General features: G+C 47.5%; 1 protein-coding gene across 1 annotated transcript in view; it reads left to right on the top strand.

The window, feature by feature from the left end:
• The window catches only part of Cdh13 (cadherin 13), a 952,185-nt gene that overhangs the window by 822,378 nt on the left and 102,196 nt on the right, over window positions 1–27,611 (top strand). Inside the window, exon 8 of the mRNA XM_005345742.2 lies at window positions 18,801–18,941. Coding sequence (XP_005345799.1) covers window positions 18,801–18,941 — 141 coding nt within the window. The remainder of the gene's footprint in view (window positions 1–18,800; window positions 18,942–27,611) is intronic.

Consider the following 27,611-nt stretch of genomic DNA (forward strand, 5'->3'; position numbering starts at 1 on the left):
AGAGAGAGAGAGAGAGAGAGAGAGAGGCAGGCAGGCAGGCAGACAGACAGACAGACAGACAGGGGAGAGAGGGGGGCAGGCAGACAGGGGATAGAGAGATAGAGAGATAGAGAGATGATAGATAGATAGATAGATAGATAGATAGATAGATAGATAGATAGATAGATAGATAGATAGATAGATAGAAGAGCATCTGAGGAAGATACCTGTTATCAGTCTCTGACCCCACAGCTTACATGTGCACATAAACACAGGTAAAGAGGGAGGGGGGGGAGAGGGAGGAGAGAGAAGAAAAAGAGGAACCTGGGTGCTAGCTGCCATCAGAAGATCATATCTAGCTGGGAACAGGGTTTTTAAATGCAGCAGCCAAGGCAGGCTGCAGGAAGCAGAGTCGGTTGGGCTTTGTGTGTTCGAATACCGTACTGATTAGGCACCTGAAATTAATGGGCAGAGGCCATTAACAGACAGAGCCCTGATGTTCGGCCAAGGTCGTAAAACAGAAATTGCTTCAAGTTGCAGACATTTAGAACCTAATTTTAGAAACCTCTCCAACTCTCTGTGGGCCCCTGTGCTTTTTGTCATTGAGAGCCTATAATTGAATTTTCTAGACATTTTGACCATAGTGTAACTTTGTGAAGCCGATGATGCAGCAGAAAGCAATTCTGAATGTGAATCTAAAAAGCGCTGTCTCCCGCTTTGTGATGAGCAAACACAGAGCGCCTCCGCACTCCTCACACTCAGTCTGGAGGAGAGCAAAGAAAAAAAACTGCCCGCCTTGTGATTAGGTATAACCTAGAACGCTTCATTTAGAGTCTCAGCAGATGACTTGATAACAGATTTTGTAAAACCTTAACATAAGGAGCCCCTATAAAACGTATTATCTTTTATTACCCATACAGAGAATGACATTTCAGATGGTAATAAATTGAAACCCAAGGAAAGCTATCAGCTCTCACACTGCGCCTGGGAAATGATAGGAACTCGAGTGTCCTGATTTTGTTCAGTGGCAAAGGTGTGTTTCCTGACCAGGGTCCTCTGAGAACTGTCTTCAAGCTGCTTCCCTGAGGCTCCTCTTAGCAGGGTCTCTTGTCACCCTGCTCCGTTCATTTTGTTTTGTTTTGTTGGTTTGGTTTGTTAAAAGCTCACTTCCATCCAAACCTAGACACTTGGGAGAGAGTCCTCCTGTGTTTTATTGTCCATCCTTCCATTTGACATATCTCAGGGTATATATGAATGACCCACGTGTGAGCCCTGGGTCAGGACGAGCCAGGAGACATCTGGGAGGAGGAAAGTAACAGCCAGCCCACCTCCTCTGAACCACACAAAGGTTCTGTTTGTATGGACCCTTCTCTGCCAGGAAGGACCTGCCTGCTCCATCCTAGGAGACCGAAGTCCCCTCATGCACCCTATGCCACATCAGAGTTTAGAGGCTTCCTCTCTGGCTGCCAGAGACTTTAGGACCAAAGCTGGGGCTCCAGCAGCCCAGACAAGCTAAGCGCAGCCTCTCATCTCAGTACAGCATCGAGAAGGGCAAATGGCAGTGAGAAGAGAGAGGAGGTTTGATTCACACTGGAATAAAGGGGAGCTAACCTCAAGTCTGACTTTAGGGTACTGCGCATGCCTTAGGCTCAAGTAAAAGAGTGATTGGGGAAGCAAGCCAAGGGGTCACACAACCTTCAGATCATATAACCCTTCCTGTCAGGGAGTGGTCTGGTTGCTTGTGGCCCCAGTTCTGGGTCTATAAGGTGATTCAAAGACATCCTTGCCATCGTCACTGCATGACAGATCAGTCTGGTTTCTATTGAACAATGGCTTCTGCTCCAGGGTGTCTGTGACTTCTCCATTGTGGGCAATTGTACTCCTGTGAGGGTGGCCTGACATGCAAGGCTTTTGTTCTTTTGGAGAACTGGGGAGACTCAAGTCATGCTGGAGACAGTGATTTATCTCTGTGCCTTTGGGGAAAGGAAAGGAGACAGACAGACAGACAGAAGGCAGGCTGTTGAGCTACCAGGTAGAGCTTTTGCTTCTTGCTAAACCCAAGTGAAGACCATGCTTTTCATCAAAATCAGCTTCTCTGTGTGTGTACATACATGCATGTACACACGTTCACACATGCACACAGGCACCTGCAGAAGCAAGAAGAGACCTGGGGTCAGAGTTGCAGGTAGCTGTGAGCCTCCTAACTTGGGTGCTGGAAACTGTCCTCTAAAGAATAGTATGTGTTCTTGGTCACTGAGCCATCTCTGCTCTCAGTCCCTTGTCCACGACATTGTCCAGATGACACCTGTGAACCAGTGACCTCCGCAACCTGAAACAGTGATCCTGAGGCCAGCTTTGCCATGTTGGCCATTCCCTAAAGAGGAGTGTGCCAAACACTGGGTGAACTTGTTTCCAAGGGCTGTGACCCCATACCTACGTCACGGCAGCATCTTGAGCCTTCAGAACTCAGGAGCCAGGTGCAGGGGATCTGGTGGGTGAGGGGAGCTGAAGCAGGTCCTTGACTTCTCCAGGGATAAGAACAGCTGTGTGGAGAAAGACTGGCACACTCAGAGAAGACGCTGCAGGGAGTGGGCTTGCTATTTACCACACTGTGTATGGGAGGGGAATAGCTATCTCCTTCAGATTTTTCAGGAAAGGTCTGGCTGACATTACACTTCGAAAGAATGAAAAGAAAATATTTTCCACAGATTGGAGACAGGGCGGAGGTGGACCTGAGAAGGAGGCAGTAGCAAGGCTGGCCCCATACAGAGCTAGACGCTGGCGGGCACCACAGCTCTTCAGGAATTCCTGTGACTTCACCTCACTCCAGGGAGGACAGTTTCTGTTGTCTGCCCAAAGTCTGCTCACCTCAGAGGTCGTGATTTAAAACACAGTCCGGAACTCAAAAGTCCAAGATAAGTCTCGCTGAGCTAAACATAAGGGGTCACAGAGCGTGTTCTGGTGAAAACTCCAGGCGAAATTTCATGGCTTTGCTTGTTCTAGAGGCCTCCTATATCCCATGCCACATAAATCCTTCCTTCCTCTCAGGACCCTCGCCATGCAGGCAAATGTGGGCCTTCTCTCTCTGTTGATTCTTTCTCATGACTGTGACCAAATACCTGGCAACAGCGGCTGAGAGAAAAAGTGTTTCTTCTGCTCACAGCCCATCACTGCGAGGAAGGTGTGACAGCCAGAATGGGAGGCAGCCAGGCACGCCTCCGCAGAGCAGACAGGAAGTCACACCAGACCCAAATAAAACCCCAAGGTCCACCCCAAGTGACCCACCTCCCCCAGCTGAGTCCTACCCTCAAGGTTTTACAGATTTCCCAAACAGCTCTACCAGCTGGAGACCAAGTGCTCAAACTCGTGAACCCGCAGGGGACAGGTCACCTTCAAACAGCATTTCCCACCTCCTAATCCTGATTAGGGCCACTTCGGCCACGTGAGAAAGCCTGTCATTATCCCCAGGAATGAGGTGGGCATAGCTTCAAGAGGAGCAGGTTAGAGAAAGGCTGGACAACAGGAGCCAAAATCCAACTAGGAGGAAGAAATTCTGGTGTCCCCCTGCAGCACAGAGTTGCTTTCGTTTACAGAAATCTATTACATATCTCAAAATAACTCAAAACTGTGAGTTTGTAGCTCACAATTTAAAAAAATAAAAAGATGTCTAAGTAGATGGAAAGCTAATTACTTTGATTGGACGATTACATGGATTTTTTTATGGATCAAATTATCACATTATACCTTGCCCAGACCATGCCCAACTGTGATGGGTGAATTTAAAATCTGAAATTTTTTATTTTAGATAAAAAGAGACACGGGAGGTTTCCTAGCTGCAAGCCCAGCAGCTGCTAGAACCCACCCCACTGTGCTTGAACTCTGAACCCCACACAGTGTGGGACAGGGCTGCCTCAGGCATTTTCCAGAGTGTGTCATGACGTCAAACAAGAGGAGACGTCAAACAAGAGGAGACATCCCCCACCACATGGTGGCCATTGAGAGTGACTCTGGGAAGAAAAAGGGATCTTGCTGGTGAAGTGACATTGAAGTCACACATATGAGGACATGTAGCAGTTTCCTCAAGGAGAGGGGAGGCTGCACAGGGAAGTCAGAGGGCACATCTGAGCAGAGGTGCTGAGGAACGAGGCAGTCTGAGGCCGGGAGAAGGGCAAGTGGCCCCAGAGTGCTAGAGGGCAACGCTGGTTGAGGAGAAATGGGGGGCAAGGCCTGAAGAGCATGTGTTTGGTGCATGGCCTTTGGGTCTTGCCCTGGAACACTGTAGAGCTAAAAGGGTCCTCTGGGCGGCGGGGGCCTTGGATGGCTCACTCGGGCTGGCTTAGAATGGCACGTGATTTAGAAGGGAGCTACATAGTTACTTGAGTAATGGAAGGTGAGGGCTAGAATCCTTGACAGCTGGAGGAGTTGATGGAGACAGGACAAGAAGCTCAGGAGAGAAATCGATAGCCCTTGGACCAGTTGTGTGAGAAGACAGGATGGAAGTTTCTCAGGCTAGTCTATGATACCGTCTGGAGCCGATGCCTCATGATGAAGAGCCATCATTGGCCTTCATGCTGCCCATGAGGGCTGAAGGGAACCAAGCCAAGACATCTAGAAGAGGTTGTGCGTCAACTAGGGAGGCCGTGGCAGTGCAACTCAATGTCTTAGAGGGAATGGACTTTTTTTTTCTAGAAAAGAGAGAGAAGAGTTGCGGACAGATAACTCTTGGAAACCACGTTTTCCCATTTTACTTTGATTCACATCATAAAGAGGTGTGGGCTGGGAAGATGGCTCAGCCCATACAGAGCTTATTGGGAGGACCTGAACTGGATCCCAGCACCCCCTTTAAAAGCTGGAGTACTGTGGAGCACACACAGAGTTTGAGTGCTGGAGAGGCAGATTGGGGGTTCCCTGGCCACCCACCTTAGCCCAATCAGCATGCCCTAGGTGCCAATTAAAGAGTGTCTCAAAGAAGAATATAAATATAAATACCCTCTGGTCTCCACACACATGCGGCAGAGCACTGGTACCCATATGTGCCCACAAACACCAGCATACACTCACACATACAAATAAATCAGTCAATAAATAGGTGTACTTAAATTAACATATGCAAGAATATACTGCCCTTCACATAGTCATGTGACAGTTGAGCACAAGTCACATGACAGTTGAACACCACACCCCATCAAGGTGTGTCCCCCAGTTCAGCAACTGTAGCTCCAAGAGTCTCTTTAGAATGCAGGACCCCAACTCCACCCAGCAGTGCTGGTGGGGGCCTCTGTGTCCCTGAGGGAATGACACTGTGACAGGTCAGGAGCAACCGCTTGGAAGCAAAGAGTGACATCGCTCATGCATGGAGCAGGTAGCAAACTGTAGACACAAGGCAGTCAGTATAACTACTTGCTTTTCCTCCACGTTAGGAGCCTTTGTTCCCCCATCTCACTCAGATAATCTCAAGAGATTCTGCAGTGTGCTCAGCTCTGGTTCTCACCAGCCACACACCTGTAGGCCCCCCTACCGTTTCCCTGTGTCCCCTGTCCCTCATCGCTGCAAGTCCTGTGAAGGTCAGGCCTCACCACAAGGTCTCTGAGGGACCTCCCAGCCTGTGTCTGCTAGCCTCATACCAGGCCCTATCTCAGCTTGGGTGCCCAAGCTCCATCCTGGCTATTACGAAACCTGACGTTGACTAGGTGCCATGGTGAATCTGTCAGACAAAGGCAACCTGTGGACCAAAGGACTTGTTCTGACTCACAGTGCAAGCTGTCGTCCATCACGATGGGGAAGCCATGGCAGTAGGAGTGGGGGCAAATGGTCGCATCCCATTCGCACTGAGGAAGCAGAGAGAGATGAACGCCGGTGCTCAGCTCACTGTCTCTTTTTCCATCCAGTCCAGGACCCCAGCCCAATGAATGGTGCCACCCACAGTGAGAATGGGCCTTCCCACCTCAGCAGACCCAGTCCAGAAACTCCCTCATGGGTATGTCCCAAGGTCTGTCCCCTGGGTGATTCTAGATTCTCTTAAGCCGACTATCCATCACGGCCATGGAGACCCTAACAGGGTCTCCTGCAGGGCCCTCAGGTGTCCATAACCTCAAGGTGGGGGGCTCTTACTCCTGCCGTATCCCCAGCCACACCCCAGCTCCTTAAAGGGAAAGAGAGCATGCTTCACACACCTCCTGTCCCCAGTGTCCAGACTCCTGTGCACTGGCTGCACTTAAAGCAGCTCTGAGGTTAATAGTTTCCCACTGGTCCCAAACTGAAGACACTGCCCTCCACATCGTCCTCACAGCCCCAGCTCTCCACATACTGTGGGTTCCGTGCCTGCTACCTGACAACTCCACAGTCTCATTCCAATGAAAGCATCTGCGTGTCGGACCCTACATTGGACCTGATTCCTGATACCTATCTCTGCTGTCTAGTGTGATGCCTGGCAGAAAATATGGGCCCAGTTAACGTTTGCTTAACTAAATGGGCTCTGTAGCTCTTAGCCCATCCTCCATCCCCTCGACCCAGATTTCACTAGTGTCATTCTCGTACCATTCGTCAGTGGTCACAGATTGTCTTTCTGTTTCTTGGTCTAGAACAAAGCATCAAAGGCAGGTCTGAAACCCTCTATCCCATCCGTGTAGAGTTACTCGTATGTAGTAGTCACCGGGTGAATGGTTCTGTGTAGCCAGACTGAATGTCAAATGTGACCCCGCCTGTGGTCTTCAGGAGCCGATTTTCCTAGGTACACTGTGAATGCCATCGGCGGGTTATTTACTCATCGCTAACCTCAGAAGCACACTTTGTGCAGAAGCGTTTGATCTGCTTCTGGTGTCCCTCAGCCTCACATCCATCACTTTGGTGATTCCACCCCCCATATGTCTATGAGCTGTGTTTATTTCCCTTGCTGCTTCCCCACCCTGCCGGCGTTGTCAGCAACCACTAAATCTGGGGAAATGAGCTCAGCCTGCTTAGCCACAAGGCCCCAGCCGGGAATGAAGAAGCGGCAGGTGACAGCCAGATATAAATGTGCATATTAGCACCGGGAAGCCTAAAGACAAACAGAAGGCAAGCACAAACCTTTCCTGCCTTGGGGAGGGAGGCCCTTACTCACCCGCTGCAGTAGGAATAAGTCACATTTTATAAGGAAGCACACTTGAGGCCTCCTGGATTTAGAGACAGCCTGATCCTGGCCTCGTGTGGTCCAAGTGGATGAATCAAAGCCCAGACAGACAGCAACTTGTTCTGCTACAGATAATACCTCTGCCAGTCCCTTGTGATATTTGCAGAGCAGGCATTGGAAGCAGCTAGCCTGAAAAGACTATGGTTTCCATTTTCAATGCCTGATGCAAGAAGCTTTGCACTGATTGGCCATTGCTTGTCCAGCCAAAGCACGACATAAGTAGATAAAGGGATTGTATTTTAACTGTTCATGTCTGTCTCTAGAGATATCTGAAATATACGACAGTTGTGGCTGGAGCGGTGGCTCAGCGGTTAAGAGCACTGGCTGCTCTTGCAGAGCCCCTGGGTCTAGTTCCCAGCACCCATGTTGGGTGGCTCACAACCACCTCTAATGCCAGCTCCAGGAGGCCCAGTGCCCTGTTCTTACTTCTGTGGCCTCCTTCACTCTCACGTGGCGCACATAAACTCATACAGGGTCATACACATGCCCTATAAAAATGATAAATAAATAAATCTTTAAATATTCAACCATTCTTCCTTCAAACTTTCCTCGGCTCTGTTTACCCATGTATTTACTTATGTGTTTATTTACTCACTTACGTATTTAGCTATTTGCTTACTTACTTACCTTTTGGTTTTACTTTGCTGGTGACCCAACCCAAGTCTTCACAAATATTAGGCTCTCTGCCGCCGGGCTCCAGCCTCACCCTTCCCTGACTTTCTATGCAGCATCTGCACTCCAGAGCACAGTCCAGAGCACACTCCAGCAGCTCGCCTTAGTTAACTGCATGCCTCTTTCCACCTGTGTGTCACACTGAGCGGTCCTGATCAATTAAGGTCGGAATATTTAAACATCCAAACTCCCGACATTACCAATAGAGAGACTGTTTCATTTGCTCAGATGATGTCTCATGGATCCTAAGCCGGCCTCAAATTCACTGTGTAGCCAAGGAGGATGACCTTGAACTTCTGCTTCTCCTGACTCCACCTTCCACCATGGCTTCCTCCGTGCTACATAAGTACTGTACAAACTGAGCCACATCCCCTGCCTATAGGGATGAGGTTTGACTTGTACAGATATGACACTCTGTGCCATCTATTAGCTTCTAAAAAGCATGCCTGTAATTGGCTAATTATGATTTAACTACAATGGTCCCCATCAGAAGGTTCCAATGAGACATGGCCTTTAATCTAGAGGAGTTCAATTGTTATGGTCAAGGTGGCTATAAACAAGCGATGAGCACATATGACCATCACAGGGCACAGTGATCACCAAAAGAGAAATAGCCCATTGTTATTCATTGCAGCATAACCAATGACCTGGAACAAAATGATCTGAACCCATAGGCATTTCTGACTTTACAGTCCTTTTGTCCAGGAATCTAGGTGCCGTTCAGCCATGCCCTGTGTTGATGGGGCTCTTGCTGAGCCATCCCCAGTGGGTTAGTCCAGGAGCTGCTGAACCAACAGAAGGTTTGTCCCTATCAGAAGGTTTGACCCCAGGAAGGGTCCACACATTCGAGCTCGCTCAGTGGCTGTTGGCATCGGGCTTTCCACCACCTTTTCAAACAATGCTGTGCGAGTCCACGGGGTAACATAAGCCATGTGTCCTGGTTTCAAGGTGAGATGTGTGAGCACTTGGTCCCCAGATAGTGGTGCTCTTCAGGGTTGTCAGGAGCCCTTAGGAGGTGGAGCCTAGCTACAGAAAGTGGGGATCAGTCCTTGAAGGTGACAGCTGCTTCTGGTTTTAGCCAGACTTCTCTGTATCCTGATTTACCAAGATGCAGCGTATCACTGCAAGTTCCTGCTGCTGCATGCAGCAAGCCCACTCCTAGCCTGTGCTGTCTGTCCCCCTCCTAGCCTGTGCTGTCTGTCCCCCTCCTAGCCTGTGCTGTCTGTCCCCACTCCTAGCCTGTACTGTCTGTCCCCACTGCTAGCCTGTGCTGTCTGTCCCCACTCCTAGCCTGTACTGTCCATCCCCACTGCTAGCCTGTGCTGTCTGTCCCCACTCCTAGCCTGTGCTCCCTGACTCATGCACCAGAATAAACTCTTATTCCCTTGCATTGCTCATGCAAGGAACTTGGTCATGGTGATGAGAAAGTTGCCGACTTGCCCTCTATTTTCATGAGCACATGCAGACAGTGAGCATAGCACTTATGGCTCTTGTAATCCTCACCCAACCAATAAGTAGTACTATCGTCCCATTGCCAGAGAGGAAGGAGAGGTGAGAGGACCTACATGGCTGTAACTGGGAGGATAGGGGAAGCGGGGTGTGGAGGGGCTCCAGAGAAGGTTAGGAAGGATGTATGAAAAGGCCATATGGAAACCTACCGCCTCACAGTCCAGTGGGTCCAGGGTAATGATAATCGATTGATTACAGCTCCTCCCTAAGTGACAGCCAGCTCTATTCAGCACTTAGGTCTCTGCCTTCATGAAGGCTACCGCACACTGAATAATGAACATCAGGAAATGATCGGGAATTAATTAGCCTGGAGGGAGGAGAGATGCAGTGTTCAAAGGTAAGAGAAGGCACAGCGCCTAGCAAAGAAATGAGGTCTGCATGAGGAGAGAGAATGGGTGAGGACGAGCAGGAGAAGGATGGGGCTGTGCCGGGGAATGGCAAAACCTTCCTCCGTGTAACATTGATTCCTTGATTTTCCCCCCACAGCTACCATTATGCTTGTTATTAGTGATAAATGTTCCGTTAAACATAGGCTTACGTGGAAGTCATCGTCGCTATGTAAAACATCAAGGGCCCTGTGATTGATTAGCTGCCGTATTTAATGACACCGCTTGACTTTTTTTTTTCAAGACGAAACGTTTGGTTTTCAAATCAGTGTGATCAGTGAACCCAGCCCATGTCTGTGGAGACTCACTGGAGAATTGCTGCTGCAGATAGACCGTCTCTCCCCCAGTTGCTGGGTTATCCAGCAGCGGCCACGGGAAGACTCCCAGGAGAGACCCCAACCACAATGGACATGCGTGGCTGTGGGACTCAAGCCAGGCGAGCAGCTTGACTCTCTTAGCTGCATCTTGCAGATCAGATCGCTTCAAATAAAATCACAACAGCCAATTTCATTTCCCCAGGCTGGAACTATGCATTTCTCAGGCAAAATGAAACTCCAGCTCCCCAAACTAAGAGCCAACTCTGAGAAGCAATAGCTTTGATTTGCAAAGGAAGCTGGGACTGTGGACCTTTTGAGATAAAATTCAGTCAGGAAACGGTGATACATCTTCATTATCAAGAACAGTAGTGAATAGCTCAGCTTGTGTGCTAAGTCCTGCTTAGGTACTGGGGCCAAAGGTGTGGTCCTTGCCTGGGAGAAACTGGTCATCCATCTACTTGGAAAAATAGTCAACGGATATTTAGAATAAAGCCAGACAGGCTAGGGAGATGGCTCCGTCGGCAACCTACCTTCCTCAAGAGCGTGAGGACCTGAGTTTGATCCCCAGCAACCACAGGAAAGCTGGGTTTGATGGGATGTGCCTGTAATCCAAGATCTGGATTCTGTTATACAATCGAAGAAAGAAGAGCTGGAGTTTAGAAGCTGCAAACCCTGGGACCCAGGCTTGTGTCTTTCCAGCCATGTTGGTGCCTTTTGCATGGCACAGTTGAGAGGAGCTTTGAAATTAGTTTGACTATCGACATTGCCCTTTGATCCTTGAACCAAGTGGACGGGAGCATCAAGAGAGGCCTGTGGCACAGGAAGCCTATCTTGGAGAGGGCTGTGGGGCATCCACCTCCCTCTTTAGTTCATTTGTGTAGAGACAGGGCAGATAGGCAGTTGAGTGCTAGAGACAGAGTGCCTCCCTGCTTCTTTAATGCTTGAGAAGGCAGAGCCCTACACGAAGCCTGGGAGTGCAGGAGAATTGCAGGAGGTCCCTACATTCTGTCACTGTGGCTCTTCAATCCTCCCAGAATCTGACTGTCCAAGCTTGGGTTCATGAGTTGCTATGATTCAGTCAGTCCAGAAGAGTGCTGAGGCCCATGTCTCTGTATCAAGGGTGTTTCCTAAAGAAGAGCACCATGGCTGGATGCTCAACTAATACCATCTGTGTACATAACGAGTGTAGAGTGGCCACGAGGCATATACATTGGCCCATGAACTTCCAGTACAAGTGACCACAAGGAGGTAGGGAGCCAAAAAATGACTTCTGGTAAAATAGCCAAGGTGGGAAACAGGACCAAGAAAGCGAAGCTTCTAAGAGCAATACAGGAATATTGAAGCTTCCAAGAGGTGTCTTGTCTGGTGTTTAAATTGGAATGGCATCTCTGGGATGCATGGACAGATGCTTTTGCTGCTGTTTGCCTTCTTTCTTCTCACTGTGTTCTCATTGTGTTCATCTGTGCACACATGGGTGTGCACATGTTTGCATCTGTGCAGGCACATGTGTATGTGCAGGTGTGTATGCATGCACACATGTGAATGTCCCAACTTGATGTCAAATGATTTTCTCAATTCTTCAGTTGAGGTGAGGGTCTCTCTCCCTGAACTTGGAGCTGCCATGTCTACCTGGCTTTTAAGTGGTTTCAGAGGAGCATTTGTGCACCGGATACTTTGTCCTCTGAGTCACCTCCCAAGCCCAGCAATTGTGTTTGCTGCAGAAAAATCCCAAACCCTGTGAGACAAGCAAACTTTCTGTCTTAAAATCACTTTCCACAGTGAAAACAAGAAGCAGTTGGCTAGCTGGCAGGAACCAGGCAGCTAAATTATGAAGGACTTATCCAGTAGCCTGACAGGCTTCTACCTAAGCACAGAGGTGCCAAACTGAGTGTGCGTCCGTGCGTGCATGTGTGTGTTTGTGTGTGTGTGTGTGTGTGTGTGTGTGTGTGTGTGTGTATGTACATGTGGTGGGTAGGAGGTGGAGGATGTCCCACCCCATCACTGCCCATTTTAATTGAGTCTTGGGGTTTGTGGTTGAGTGGGGGGAAGGAAGAGGTTCCTCACTTTCCACTTTCAAACTGACGACCCCGTTTTTACTTTCTTACAATGATTGGCTATGACTTTAGCAATGAAAACTTCGTTAATGTAAGCTTTAAGTTTGCCAGAAAATTGAGACTTTTGGAGCAGCTTGTACAAACTCTCCAATTTGTCTCCTTCATACTCTGATGGATTTCCTACCACACTAATCAATCCATTTCCCATTACAGCCATAAAGTTGTATTTACTCCGGGAGATGGAAATTGACTGGTTCATTTTATAAAAATTATTTGTACAGTTACTTAGACAGTAAGAGTTATGCTGGTGTGTCCTTCTTCTTCACTTTTGTAAGGATTCGCACTCACCTCCTCTTTCCTCTGATTTGTGTGTAAACACAAGTTCCTCAACCTTGACCTTTGAACTATTTACAAAGGGGGTCTTGGGCTTGGGTGATGGCTCAGTCTGCAAAGTTCTCTCTGAACTCAAGGTATTGAGTTCCATCCCCAGAATCACATGAATCGCCAGGCAGGCTGTGCCCATGGGTAATTCCTGTGCTGAGAAGGAAATAAGTCCATCGATCCCTGGCAAACTGACCTGTTGAACCTCAGCTTCCATTGAAAGACCCTATCTCAAAAATCAAGATGAAAGCCAGAGAGATGGCTCAGTGGGTAAGGGCATTTGCCACTCTTCTAGAAGACCTGAGTTTGGCTCCAGTACCCACATGGTGGCTCACACCCGTTACCTGAAACTCAAGTTGCAGGATATCCCAAGCTGGCATCTGGTATCCAAAGGAACCTGAATTCATGTGCATATAGCCCCACAAGGACACATAGTCAAAAACTGAAGTTAAATGTTTTAAAACAGGGTAGATGGTAGTTGATTGATTAAGACTAATCTCTGACTGGGCAATGGTGGCACACTCCTTTAATCCCAGCACTCGGGAGGCAGAGGCAGGCGGATCTCTGTGAGTTCGAGGCCAGCCTGGTCTACAAGAGCTAGTCCCAGGACAGGCTCCAAAGCTACAGAGAAACCCTGTCTCGAAAAACCAAAAAAAAAAAAAAAGAGAGAGAGAGATCTCTGACCTCTACAAGCGTGCGCACATGCACACACAGACACACACACACGAGAGGGGGTGGGAATCATTTTCTGCAGAGGAACAAGTTTCAATCTATTTGTCAAGTGACTGGAACACTGCCTTGAAGGGCCATTGTGCCACTCTGCCGGGTACGACAGCCCTCCTGCTTTACTGTAGTAACCAGATGATCGATCACACCATTAGATGCAATATTAGTCAAAACTGCCTGGTTGCCCCTCACAGAACCTCTGAATCAAGCGTCTTTTGGAAAGGAGAAATTTGTTCGTGCGCAAGACCCACAGGGTCTGAGAGGTGACGTGGCTGCAAGGAGCGCAGACAGTATGGCAAGGGCTCTGTCTCCAGAGCAGCAGCTGTGGAGGCTGCGTGGGTCTGTGCCAGGTCCTCTGCATACATGCTGTGGTTGCCTAGCTTAAGGTTTGTGTGGGAATCCTAAGAGTGCGGGGGGGGGGGGTGGTCGCTGACTCTTTTGTCTTGCTCTTGGGACCCTTTCCCTCCTACGGGGTTGCCTTGTCCAACCTTGATATGAGGGTTTCTGCCTAGTCTTGCTCTTGTTATGCCAGGTCCGGTTGTTATTGCTACTCTTCTCTGACGGGAAATGGAGGAGCAGTGGATATGGGGGAGACGGAGTGGGTGGGGAGAACTGGGAAGAACAGGAGGAAGGGAGGGAGGGGCGACACAATCAGGATGTATTGTATTAGGGAAGGAGAGAGACCGATAGACAGACAGAGAAAGATTGGAGAGAGAGAGAGTTCTGTCTCGACCTCTGGCTCTGCACTATCTTCCTGATTGGTTGACTTTCCCTGGGAGGATGCAGATGGACGTGGTCTGTCCGGACTGGGTCTTACCACCTCCAAGTTCAATAGAAGAGCTACCTTTCTCTGTGTATTCCGAGAGAATTACATTCCAGATCCAACTTGAGAATTTGAGTTGGGTCACGTGCTCAGACAGCCATCATGGACCCCTAGCTGACTACCTAGGCAAGGTCAGAGGTTTTTCTTAGGGGTATGATAGTCCTTGGGTCACACACTTACGTTCCTGACAGGACAGGATGTAAGCAGTGCATAGCTTCTGCCTAAAACGAAAAACTGAACTAGGAAAAGAAAGCCTCAAGGAGCTGGGAAGCAGCTCAGTGCAGAAAGGGCTTGCCACATGGTATGAAGACCAGAGTTCAGATCCCAGCACTCTCGTAACAACCAGGCAGGCGTGAGAGCACACCTGTAAACCCAGCACCCAGGAGGTAGAAACAAGACTCCTGGGGCAAGCTAGCTAGCTAGACTAGACAATTTGATGTACTCCAGGTTCAGAGGAAGACACAGCCTTAATAAATAAAGTGGAGGGGCTGGAGAGATGGCTCAGTGTTTAAGAGCACTGGTTGTTCTTCCAGAGGTCTTGAGTTCCGTTCCCAGCAACCACATGTGGCTCACAACCATCTGTAATGAGATCTGGCGCCCTCTTCTGGCCTGCAGGCATACATGCAGGCATGTATACATAATAAATCTTAAAAAAATAAATACAGTGGAAAGCCATCAACATCAACCTCTGGCCTCCATACACATGTGCAAATACATGCATGTGCGTGCACACACACACACACACTTCATTATCCATGCCCTTCAACCAAGTAATTCCACATCTTGAGATCTACCATGCAAAGACAAAAGCAAAAGCTGAGGCCAAATGTAGACAGTTTCCCGAGCAAAGATGTTCATTGCTTTGCTATTTAAACTGTCAACACTAGAAAGAGACCCGGTAAGAGAAGATACCACACTAATCACACGCCTGCATCTGACAGAGGTCTTAAAAGAAGCTCAGGAATATGTTGGTATACATCGTTAAGCACACTTCCACACTGGTGGAAAAAATCAACTTGACTTTTTATTCAGTCTTCGAGTGCTTTCGAAACTGTATAAAAGGCTTGGGAGAAGGTTCAGTAAAGCGCTTGACTTACAAGAACAAAGGCCTGCGTTCAAGCCCCACAACACCTGCTTTCAAAAAGAAAAAAAAAAGTCAGACATGCTGGTTTACATTTGTAATCCCAGCATTGAGGAGGCAGAGACAGACGGCCAACTTAGCCTACACAGCAAGCCCTAGGTGAGTGAGAGACCTTGCCTCAGCAGAACAGGTGGGAAAGACCCGAGGAACAGCACTGAGCTGACCAACATGTGCATGTAACACTGGAATTCATGAGTGTGTGTATACAGACACGTGTATTCATACAAATGCAGGCACACAGAAAATGAGCACCAAGTTCTACGGCAAGAGTGAAGATGATCTATAAGAGACTGAACCTGGAATGCTCAGGGTTTTGACCGGAACTTCTGGAGACACGCATGAAGGATTTGGAAGATTGCCAGCACTAACGGACAACGGCCCCGCCAATGTGTTGATGATGGAAATCCATATAAAATAGCCTGTTTTCCCATGGTACCTGGCACCAATTTGTCACCTGCACAGTGGGTGCCATTCCCAGCAGCGTCAGCCTGAGCATGGTGTCATGTGCTGCTCACACTCAGCAGTTAAGGAAGCTCGGGACCGTCGATCCTGATGGAGCTAGAGCGAAAACCTGGGTAACTCTGTCAAGGGAGCATGCCAGTACCCCTCAGGATCATGGTCATGGCTTGACTGGAAGCCACCAAGCCATCCAACCGAGCCTTTCCAACTCATCAAGTTGGTAACTTCAGGACCTCTTAAAGGACAGTCCGTTAAGAGTTTCTGTGGAGCTGGGGAGATGGTTCAGTAGGTGAGGGAGTTTGGTGTACAGGCATTAGGACATGATTTTGGGTCCCAGCACCCACACAAAAAGCTAAGTGTGATCACATATGTACCCGCAATCCCAATGCTGAGAGATTGTGCTGACTGCTCTCCAGGTTCAGTAAGAGACACTGCCACAAAAGGAAAGGCCAGAGAGTGATAGAACAGGGTACCCAAAGTCCTCCTCTGACCTCTGCAAATACGCACACACGCACTCATGCACGCTCGCTCGCTCGCTCACACACACACACACACACACCCCACACAGAATCCATGGGAACAATCAACTACCAACCCTTCACCACCTGAGTTTTTGAAGTTCTGGAAGGAAATGGGAAGTCCCCCGTTGTTGTTTTGTTCCTTGTCCCTTCGGGACCCTATTAATTACTGATTGCTATGAACCCCAGTTTTGGAAGCCATCACACTGGCAAGCTGTGAATGCAATTATAAACACCTATTTTTGTCGTTGATGGTGACCTCACTCGGACTCTCTCAGTAAGTCATTAAGAAATCAATCTAAAGTGACTGAAGCAGAGGAGGAAAATGGAAGCCTTTATCTGCAGAGAAATCCTCTGGCCAGGCTGGCTCGGGGCAGGCATCTCCTTTTCTCCAACGTACAATGTCCACAAAACTCTTACATGGCTCCACCCAGAGGCTCCTGTCCCAACCCTGCTGTGGTGTGAGACAGCTCACAGCACTGCCAGCTGGTGACCAAAGTTACTTTCCCATACTGCCCAACACAGACAGAGCTGGCCTGGCCTTCACACCCTGGGTTGGGTGCTCTTATTGGTGTCTCTGATCAGAGATGATTCTAGAAGTTTTCCATATAAAAAACACAGAGGTGGTGGATGAGTCTCCAAAGGAAGTATGGCTGCAGCTTACCAGAAAAGGGGATGCCGAGTGACCGACACCCTCTGCCCCATAAGGGAGATTTACACACAGTCTCACACGCTCCATCTCAGAATCCCAGCCGCGTGGTTCGCCGTTTCAAATGTTTCAGCACCATGAGAAACATGGAGCCTCACTTTATACTAAGACTAGTGAAGAAACGGTAGCAAGGGTGAGGCAGTTTATGAGTTTGCAAAGGTCATGGAATGGCAGGGTCTGAGAGCCCAGAGAATAGAATTCCAGCCTAACGCGAACCCCTTTTCCTTTCCCCCTCACTCAGTAATAAGAAGGGCACCATCTTACATGCCAACTAGGTCTCGTTTTCCCCTCCATTGCTTACTCTTTTTCCTCAACAAAAGCCACGTGTGACTTCTTCTCTATGTGTTATCAGAGAAATATTCTGTGATTTAAAACTTACCAGGCACATGACCTTGTTACAGCTACAGGTCACTAGGCCAGCTTGGCTTTTATCAGTTTTCTAGTCTAAACTTCTAACTAGGTGATGGGGTAACTTAGAGTTGGTTTGGGCACGGGGTGGGGGGGTATCAAGACTAGCAGACATCAGCCATATTCTGTTTTGGGTTTTTTTGGTTTTGTTTTCTATTATGTATTTGAACCTAAACTGGCTTAGTGCAGTTTTTCAAATAAACCATAAGATTTTATTTCTTACAAACAAGGCCTTTGAGATATGTCGAGTGGTCAAGAAATGTATGAATAAAAAGATCTAGTCATGTAGCCTCGATGATGGTAAATTTGTGAGTCCATGTTTACATTCAAATACAAAGTCCAGATTTAGTACTCTGGGATACTAAAAGAACAACAATAACAACAAAGGAAATACCACGTAAGAGACACTAAACCTCATTTATTTCTCTACCTGTACAATGGAAGCAGTGATCAGCTTGATTGCTTGTAAGAAAGACTCACTGTATTGGGGTATGTGAAGCATAGTGACCCTAGGGTTCCTAGAGCCACCATCTTTGTCATGGCCTCAGAAGTGAAGTTAGCCTATGTCCAGATCAGCTTCAGAAGTTTTCTTGATATGGCAAGGGTAGGCATGAACATCCACCATGAATATATGCCCACACCCAGGTCATAGAACATTCTAGAAGGTATAAAATCTCCCTTTAACAAGGACAAGTCAGTAGATTCCATTCTGGTTGCCTTTTCCAGTCTATAGATGCTAACTATCACTCTAGAATGATTTCAAAGGTATAGATAGATAGATAGATAGATAGATAGATAGATAGATAGATAGATAGATAGATAGATAGATAGATAGATAGATAGATTTAAAATGTTATGGGCCAGCTTCCCCTATACTCAATTGATGACTATCCTAATTTTCATCATAGAACCTTCATCTAGTAACTTGTAGAAGCAGATGCAGAGATCCCCAGCTAAGCACTAGGCCCAAGGTTCCCCCAGAGACCAGTTGATAAGAGGGAGGAGGAATTATGAGCAAAGGGGTCAAGATCATGATGGGGAAGCCCACATAGACAGCTGACCCGAATTAGTGGGAGCTCCCTGACTCTGGCCTGACAGCTGGTGAACCTGCAGAGGACGAAACTAGGTCCTCTGAATGTGGGTGACAGTTCTGTGGCTTGGGCGGTCTGTGGGGACATTGGCAGAGGGACCGGGATTTATCCCTCGTGCATGAACTGTGATTTTGGAGTCTATTTCCTAAGGAGGGATACCTTGCTCAGCCTTGATACATGGGGGAAGGGAGTTGGTCCTGTATTAACTTAATATGCCAGACTCTCCATGGAAGGCCTTACCCTTTCTGAGGTGGGGGGTTGGGTGGTATGAAGGTGGGGGAGAGAAGGTGAGAGAGGGGGAACTGTGGTTGTGATTGATATGCAAAATAAAAAAATTTAAATTAAAAAAAAATGTTATAGCCAGTTAAAGACTAAGGCATAGGGACCATGCTCACCAGTTCTCCAAAACAGTGCCTCACATCTAAACCCGGTCTTCTCTGGTGTTTCTTTGCTTTGTAGACCCTGGAAAATCCCAAGTATGAACTGATCATTGAAGCTCAAGATATGGCAGGATTGGACGTCGGATTGACAGGCACAGCCACAGCCACTATCGTGATTGATGACAAAAATGACCACTCGCCAAAATTCACCAAGAAAGAGGTAAGCTCCAGGGCCATGTCACAGGGCCTCTGTGACTGCTGTGCATCTAAAATGCCCGAGCTCTGGGAGACACAGGGCTCTTGGTCATCCATAAGAAAAAGTAACTTTTAATCCCAAAGTGTCATCTCCGTGGCACCGTGGTATTTGAGTCCTGTTGCAATTGTGGGATAAGAGCAGATGGAGAGACCAGTCTGAACAGCAGCAAGGAGGGAGAATGGATTTTCCTGGTGATTGCATGGTGACCCATGGACATAACAAAAAAAGAAAGCGTGAGTTATTGTGTGTTGAGGACCATTGTTTATCGCAAGCATAGACCATGTGTTGTTTCCCATTTATGCCAGTGAGGGGCTGAGATGTAAGACCTCATTCTACTGCTGACTTGGTGCCTGACCAAGAAGTCACGAGCATTATGCGTGGGATGGACGCATGCTAATAGCAGGGCTTCTTTAGGTCAGAGACAAAGCCACGTATTTGATACCATTCCTCCAAAGCTAGTTAAGGGTGCAGTAAAGCGTGTACTGTTTATGAGATGTTGTCGGGATGAGGTGGTAGAGAGGATGACGGGATGGAGATGGTTATGGAGAACATGCCAATGAAGAAGATAAAGGGGATAGTGGGGACCACGTCGCTATGATGACAATGAAATTCTAAACATGGGCCATTCTTATCCAAAGGACCATTCCATGTTTTATGAATGAGAGGGTGTGCATGTGTATAAATGTTCATGTGGGGAGGGCATAGATTTGCATGTACAAGTGTACTGCAGAGGTGCACACATGCATGTGGAAACCAAATCTTCAAGTCACATGCCTTCCTCCATCACTCTATACCTTATATATTGAGTCTCTAACTTGAGCCAGAGCTCAACAATTCAGGTGACCTAGCTAGTCAGCTCTGAATACAGCCTGTCTCTGTGTCCTGAGCGCTGGGATTGTAGGCTGCCGTCCATGCCCACCCAGGTTTCATTTGGATACTTGGGATCCAAACACATGGCAGAAAACCTTACCTGATGTCCTAGGAAGAGAGGAAAGTAGACATGAAGGTCAAGACTTGCCAGCTCAGAATGGAAATGTTGATCATTTCAAAGTCAGGACTGTCTTGGATAATGTCTAAGAAGGTGTTGCCTAGTATGAACTTCTACACATATGAGTGTGTCCCACAGTGGGGTCGCAGGTGTACTTGTTGGAAATGTGTGTTTTCCATTTTTTTTAACATAGTGTTCCTTGTTGTGGGTAGAGTACTTTTCTCTCTGCTTCAGAGAACTGTTTAACAGTAGAGCTGTGATCCATTACATATAACAAGACAAGCAACTGTCGAGCAGACGGTGCACAGGCAATAGCGGCGGCACTGCCATTTCAACTTCTGTCTTACTTTTCCATTGTCATGACAAAACACCATGACCAAGGTATAGAACAAAGCACTTCATTGGAGGCTCACGGTTCCCGAGGGTTAGCACATGACTACCATGGTGAGGAGATGCTGGAACAGAAGCTAAGAGCTCACATCCTTAGCCACAAGCACTAACCAAAGAGAGCTAAGAATGGCTTGGGGTTTCTAAGGAGACACCTTCTCCAACAAGGCCATGCCTCTTAATCCTTCCCAAACAGTTCCACCAACTGGAGATCAAGCATTCAAACATATGAGCCTATGGAGGCCATGTCATCCTAACCACCAACGCTTCCAAAGAAAGACTTCTGATTTCTCCTCGGAGCTTAGTAGATGTTCAACTAACTCTAGCTGACCAATTTACATTTCCTGTCAATCTCAGGTCTTGGGGACAGACGTAAATCAGTTTCTTGCTAATTTTAATACACTGTGTTTGCAAATAAGTTTCAAGGATTTAAAACCAAGTATCAATCTTTTTCATCATTTAGTAAGCCCATTTAATTTTCAAATCATACCTTAAGTTGATGATCAGTAATTTAGATTTAAGAAATAAAATTTTGCAATTTTAATATTTTGTTAATTCTTTGATAATTTAATACTTTGTATTTGGATCAAATTCACCCCAAACTTATTACTTCTCCCAGATCTACCTCCATATCTCCCAACTTGGTGCCCCCCCCTTTTCAATAACCACTGAGTCCAGTTTGTGCTATCTATATGCTCAAGGATGTGAAGCCATCCATCAGAGGCCACACCCTTAGAGAAAACTGACTCTCCCATCCCTAGCAGCCATCAACAGCCAAGAGCCCCTCAACCAGTGGTTGGGGATCCTGACCCCCTCCCTGCTGGAATGTTGACTGGCTCCATCTTGTGCAACCTGAGTTCTTCCCACATACATATTTTGTGATCAAACCACAACATTACAATATGTATGTAATATTATGTATGTATGTAATATGTAATAAGGCCATACAACTTCACTCTGGTCCGCTAGCTGAAAAACAAGAGCAAACAAGACTAGAAGAAAGCCCCAGCTTTTTCAGAGGGGTGAGGCTATCCAGTAGACCCAGAGATCTGGACAGACACATCAGTCAGAGACAGCCTGTGATGTGACCTCTAATTCCCAGGGTCTGTGACATGATACCCAGAAGTCTTACTTTCCTGGTGCCTTTGGCTTTTTCAATATGAAGGTATTGTCTTAACCAACTACCTAGCGATGCCTCATAATTCTTTTCCGCTCCCCTGTTGGCCTTCAGATTCTCTAGGGCTTCATCGCACCTTAGGTAGGTAGCATCGCTTTCTACAAAAAGATGAAAACAAAAGATCCAACTTTTCCTCCAGCACAGTGGATTCTTTAGATTTTGTTTTATATGATTGATAGCTGGGAGCCTGCTCCGCCTTCAGAACACACGTCCCTATTGGACAACTTGTGTAAATGCTAAAGATTATTGTCACGTTGTAGAAAATCTCTATCAAGCTTCTGTTGTGTATATGAGTTGTGCATTTTCCAGTGGTCCTGTGTAATAGCTAATCTTTGCATTGACGCCACTTGGCAGCCAGGCTGTCATCCGTGGCCCTGTTTTGTGACCTGTTACGAGTTCTGTGTTGTCTTTACTGATGTGAGTGTGATGAGCCGAGTTGCCCAGCGTGTAAATCTGTTTCTAATGTGTTTATGACAGCATCCCCCTTCCCCACCGCATTTAGCAAACAATGAAGGAGCCGTTTCCTGTCTGGTGTGGAATATCTGCTTTTTCCCTCACAAAATTGGCTGAGACCGGAGGACAGGGGTTTATTTCATCTCTAACTTTATCACTTTTGATCCTCCATCTATTACGGTTTTATTAGTAGCAGGTTTATTGAGACATTATTCATGTACCATAGAGCTCACCCTTTGATGATGTGCAAGTCATTGGATTTTAATACATTCACAAAGCCATGTGGCCATAACTGCTCTCTGGTTTAAGAACATTTTTTGTGTTACCCCTCGAAGAAATCTTCATCATCGTCACTCACTTCCCCAGCCTCCTAACCCCTTACGTGGCAACAATTTTGCTCTCAGTCTCTAAGGATTGGTTATTCAGGACATTTCACATCAAGAGAACCCTGTAGTATTCTTTGTGATTGGCCTCTTTGCTTAGCATGTTTTCTAGGTTCATCCTTGTTGTAGGGTCAATGCATGCTTCTTTTATGACTAAATAATACTCCACTATGGGCTAGATCTCATTTTGTTTAGCCATTCATTTATCCAAGGGCATTTTCAATTGTTTGGGTACTCTAAGTAGGCTGTTGTGAATACTCACATACAATCCATATTTTTTACTGAATTTTCTCTTTTATAACTTTTATTGCATTTATTCTTTGACAATGTCGTAACGTGTTTATGATGAATGATCCTTGGTCCTCTCACACCCACCCTCTCTCATCTTCCACACCTGTCATCCTTCCCCTCCTCCCCTTCAATGTGCCTTCTCCCACATTCATTTTGTTTTGTTTTGTGAGCCGCTGAGTTTAGCCCAGGGCATCTGTGGGACGTGGGTTTCAAGATCCCAACTGGAGATAGTGGCTGCCCCTTCCCATCTACCAACATTCGGAATTTCAGGTCACAGGGGTTTGACCCTAGGGTCAGCCCCTCCCTGATCCATGAGAGACTGATGATGGGCCCAGTCTTGAGCAGGCCCAGCCCAATTGCTGCACACCATGTTTATAAGCTGGAGATGGTGTTTGTAAGCCCTTCTCCCCATTCCCTAGCTCTTAAATCCTTTCTGCCTCCTCTTCCTCGGTGTCCCCTGAGCCTTAAAGGGGATGGCAGAGATGTCCTGGTAAGACCTAAATCCTCAATTGCCACATGTGCTCAACACCTGGAGCTATCCCCCAGGGTTCCTCACAAACAGAAGCTTCTAGATTTTCTTTCTATTTCACAGTGTCTAGACTGGAAAACGAAGTCGCCCACAGCATCCCTCCAAACTAGCCACTTGAAGTCCCTCCCTTGTTTTATTGAGGCATTTCGAAATGTGCAGGTGCACTCAGTATGGCTTACCCAAGAGACACCATCTTCGGAATAAACACAGGACTGTCACAGAGGTCAGTACATCCAGCCTGGGTGACTGAACTCTTGACCAACGGCACAAACTACCACCTGATAAGTAGAATAGGACCCACAACCTGGAAGCTTCCCCCTGCCCCAAGTACCCACTGCACCTCTGTCCCCTGGCACCATTCTCTTCCTAGGTTTCCTCTTTTACAGCAGATCTCTCATGAACAGCTTTGGCGACGTTCCTCTGCCTTCCCACGTAGCCAGAGTCTATATCTGCATGCATTACTTGCGAATATATCTGATGTACTCATGGACTCTTACGTGTGAACATTTGGGTTGGTTCCTGTGTGGAGTCAGTTTGGGTAGTACTGGGGTTATGACTTTGGGGCCTATGTGAATGCATGTGTGTGATTCTATTAGGGGTTCACCTCTGGCTGCAGAGGTTGAACGCACTTTATGGATACAGCAGGACTCTAAGGCAGTTATCTGGGTTTATATTGGACCAGCCCATGAGAACTGCAGATGCTGCGCTGCTGCTGGGCTGCTGTGCAGAATTCTTGATCTACTACTCTCCATTTGGGGTTGTGCTTATTGTCAGTCTGTTTAGCCTCCCTGGCCTGTTTGCAGTGGTGTGTCACAGTGGCTACATTTGAGTGTCTCGGGTGAGCACTGATGTTGACCTCCTTCATTTACCCCTTGGCCATTGGCTTCTCTTTGGGGGTGGGGTCTCTAGAAGCTTCTAAATACTTCTTTGTGAGGCCAGAGGTTAATGTCAGGTGTGGTTCTTCAGATGCCATCCAGCTTGCCTTTGCATCAGGGTCTTTCAGTGAACCGGAAGCTCACTGACTATCTGCGCTGGACAGCAGGCCCCGAGGATCTCCCTGTGTCTGCTTCCCAGAACTGGGATTACTCAGGTCCTCATTCAAGGGCCAGGAACTTTGCCCCCTTCTCCCCAGACACCTTTTATAACCTGGGTTATAAGGTCCTGGAGAAAGGGTTCAGTGGTTAAATGTGCTTGCTGCTCACTGGGCTTCAATATAGCCACAAAATCATGTGGCCATAACTACTATCTGATTTAGGAACATTTTTGTCACCCCACAAAGAAACCTGCACCATCAGCATTCATTTCTCATTCCCCTGCCCCTCAACCCTAGCAGCAATTAGTCTGCTATAAGTCTCCAGTGATTGGTTATTCAGGGCGTTGCAGATCAACCGAATCCTGTGATATATAGTCCTTAGTAATCCTAGCACTCAGGAACTGAAGGCAGAAAGATCAGAAGTTCGAGATCATCCTCGGCTACACAGAGAGTGTGGACTACAGGAGACTCTGCATCAGAAAGGAGAGGAAGAGGAGAGAAGGGAACTGAAGGGGAGTGAAAGAAAGTGGAGCAAACTCCCTTTATACCTCCCTCTTTCTCCAGAAATCTGGGGTGGTCTATTTACCCAGCCCTCCAAGTTTCTATGCCATCAGTGTTAGGGAGGCAGGAGAATCTCTATGAACATACTAAGTCGTGATTTCCCCTAGGAGAGCCTGCAAACCTCCCTGCACCTCTATCTAAACACTGACCACATAAGTACACGTTCCCTTCGCTCAGTGGAGACTCACCCCCACAGCCATATTTCTGAGAAAATCAAACCCATGTAAATTATCTGACTTGGGTGGCTTTCCTGGAGGGTGGAGCCCAAGACATTTTAGCAACCAGAAAAATCTCAGAAGGTGATTAAATGTTTTTCCAAACAATTCCCAACTCCCTCGTCCCACGAAGCATTTCATTGCCATTAGAGGGAAATTTGTGAGACTTCTGTCGGGCCTCGGAATCCCCATTTAGCTGACAGTTCTCTGTTGGCTGAGATTTTGAACCAAACCAAACCTGAGCCATGAGGTCTTCCCCAGGCTTTGTGCAGAGTGATGGGTTGACCCCAGATGTAGAGAGAAGAGAGGCATGATGGGAATGAAGCATCACACACGAGTGTAAACAACTTTCCCCTCTGTAAACAGCAGTGTCCCCAGAGCACCTAGGCTCCTGATCTGTCCACTTTCCAGGCAAACCCTTCATCTGAGATCTGGCTCAAAAAATAGCATCCTCTGCTTGCCATCCCATAACTGAGGAAGGTTTCCATGAAAACCAGCTAATGCTCTCTCCCCTTCTGAAGAAGAGGGGAGTTCGTTGCTTTCTTCTCCCACACCAAGGATCATGGGAAACATGGGATCCTCCACTAAATCTAGTATCCAAGCTTCAGAGTTCCTTCAGGCAGGGCAGGGGCTGGATTTCCTGTCATTGCTCTGTGTGTGTGTGTGTGTGTGCGTGTGTGTGTGTGTGTGTGTGTGTGTGTGTGTGTGTGTGTGTGTGTGTGTGTGTGTGTGTGTGTGTGTGTGTGTATTGATCATTTATCTGTTTGGGGGAGGGTTCATGTTATGATGCCTACGTAGAGGTCAGAGGACGACCTATAGGAATCAGTTTTCTGCTTCCACCATGCGGGTCCTGGGGACTGAACTCAGGTCATCAAGCTTGGCAGCAAGGGCCTGTAAAGGCTGAGCCGTCTCACCATCCCAGGAGTGGGGGATTTCTTGACCACAAAGAATAAAGAAAAACATTCTCCAAGGAAAAGTCAAGACCTGAGACTAGAAGCCATCTTCCAGACAGGCTCCCCTTCGGCTAATGAAGGAGCTGGGAGGTGGGATGACCTCTTCACTCTGTCACAGACTGTTCTCTGGCAGCAGAGTGGCATTGCATAAACTGCTGACACACCCATGCTGACTCTAGACCGTGCTTGTGTGTGGTGTAAAATGTCCGGAGTTTTGCAGGTGGGAAAAAAGTCTCTGTCTTGTAGCTTAGTTGCTCCTGGAGGTAGACCAGACAGCCAAGTGATTGATTGCATTAATCAGTTTTTTGTAATTATACCCGTGATGCGTTGAGCCCCACCATCCCTGTGTGAACTCCCATGCAAATTTTGTGCCTCTCTCACCCTCTGGTGACGCTCAGAGGGTCAAGAGCAACTCAGTGGCAATAAAAGCCATTTTTCACTCCAGCTGGCAGAGTCTCAGCCCTGAGTCCCCCCGCAGCACAGTGTCCTCTGCAGACTCCATGCACCTGCCTCAATTCAAAGGCAACATCCTCTCACTAAAAGCAACAATCATGGGGTTTCTAAAACACCCACCATGTGACTCTGAGAAGGGAGAACTGCTACTAGCAAAATGAATTTGCAGCATGTGAGCGTGAGTTCTTAATGAAGATCCAAGAGCTGCCAGAATGGAGAAGGCCGGAAAGCGGCACAGCCCTTCCCAACCCGCCTTGTACTGAACCATTTTACAAGTAATGGAGTCTCAGGCCCTGGTGGCTGCAAACACTGCCCACGGGCTACGTTGCCTTCATCCCTGCCAGATGTCAACACACCCTTGTGCCACGGTCTGGGCAGTCTGTTTCCTTTTACCCTAACTCCTCTCTTTTCCTTTCCTTTGTACCTGCAAAACCCCAGTTTAACCTTCAACATCCAGGTTGTCAATCTCCCAGTTCATTGCTTCTCGCACTCTGTGCCAGCACAAGCTTGACCTCCCGCTCGCTTGGCATTGTCGTCTTGTCATGACTTGTTTCATCAGGTCCTCACTACATAAGCTCCTGTCCTGGTTTCATTTCTGTCATTGTGATGATTTAAAAAAAAAAAACTGGCACAAAGAGCAGAGAAAGGGTTAATTTTGATAGCAATTCTAAGTTGCAGTCCGTTACTATGAGGAAGCCAAAGCAGGAGCTTAGTCACTCCTTATCCACTGTCAAGAGCAGAGAGAAATGCATGCATGCATGCTCACTGGCTCACTTGCTTGCTTGCTTGTGCTCGGCCCTATTGCTCCACTCTTAGGAAGTGTAGGACGCTCCTGCCTAGGGAAGGGTGCTGCCCACAACGGGCTGGGTCTTCCCACTTTGATTACCACCATCAAGGAAATCCCCCATGGATGATGCAGGCCAGCCTGATCTAAACAGTCCTTCACTGAGACTCTCCAGGTGATTCCAGGTTGTGTCACGTTGACATTTAAAGCTGACCATGCCTAAGGCCACCTGAGTACATTGGTAGCTATTAGTAGCCACCTGAGCCTTTCGTTGGTCTCCATTGTTTACTCTAGCACTAAGCATGCAAGTGACATGAAGTGTTTGATTTGAGGTTTTCTTTTGCGATATGAGTCTTACTTTCTATCCCAGTATGGCCTTGAACGTATGGATATCTTCCTGTCTCAGTTTCTCACGTGCTAGGCTAGC

Source organism: Microtus ochrogaster, chromosome 4 (genome assembly GCF_000317375.1).
Source record: "Microtus ochrogaster isolate Prairie Vole_2 chromosome 4, MicOch1.0, whole genome shotgun sequence".
Lineage (NCBI taxonomy): Eukaryota > Metazoa > Chordata > Mammalia > Rodentia > Cricetidae > Microtus > Microtus ochrogaster.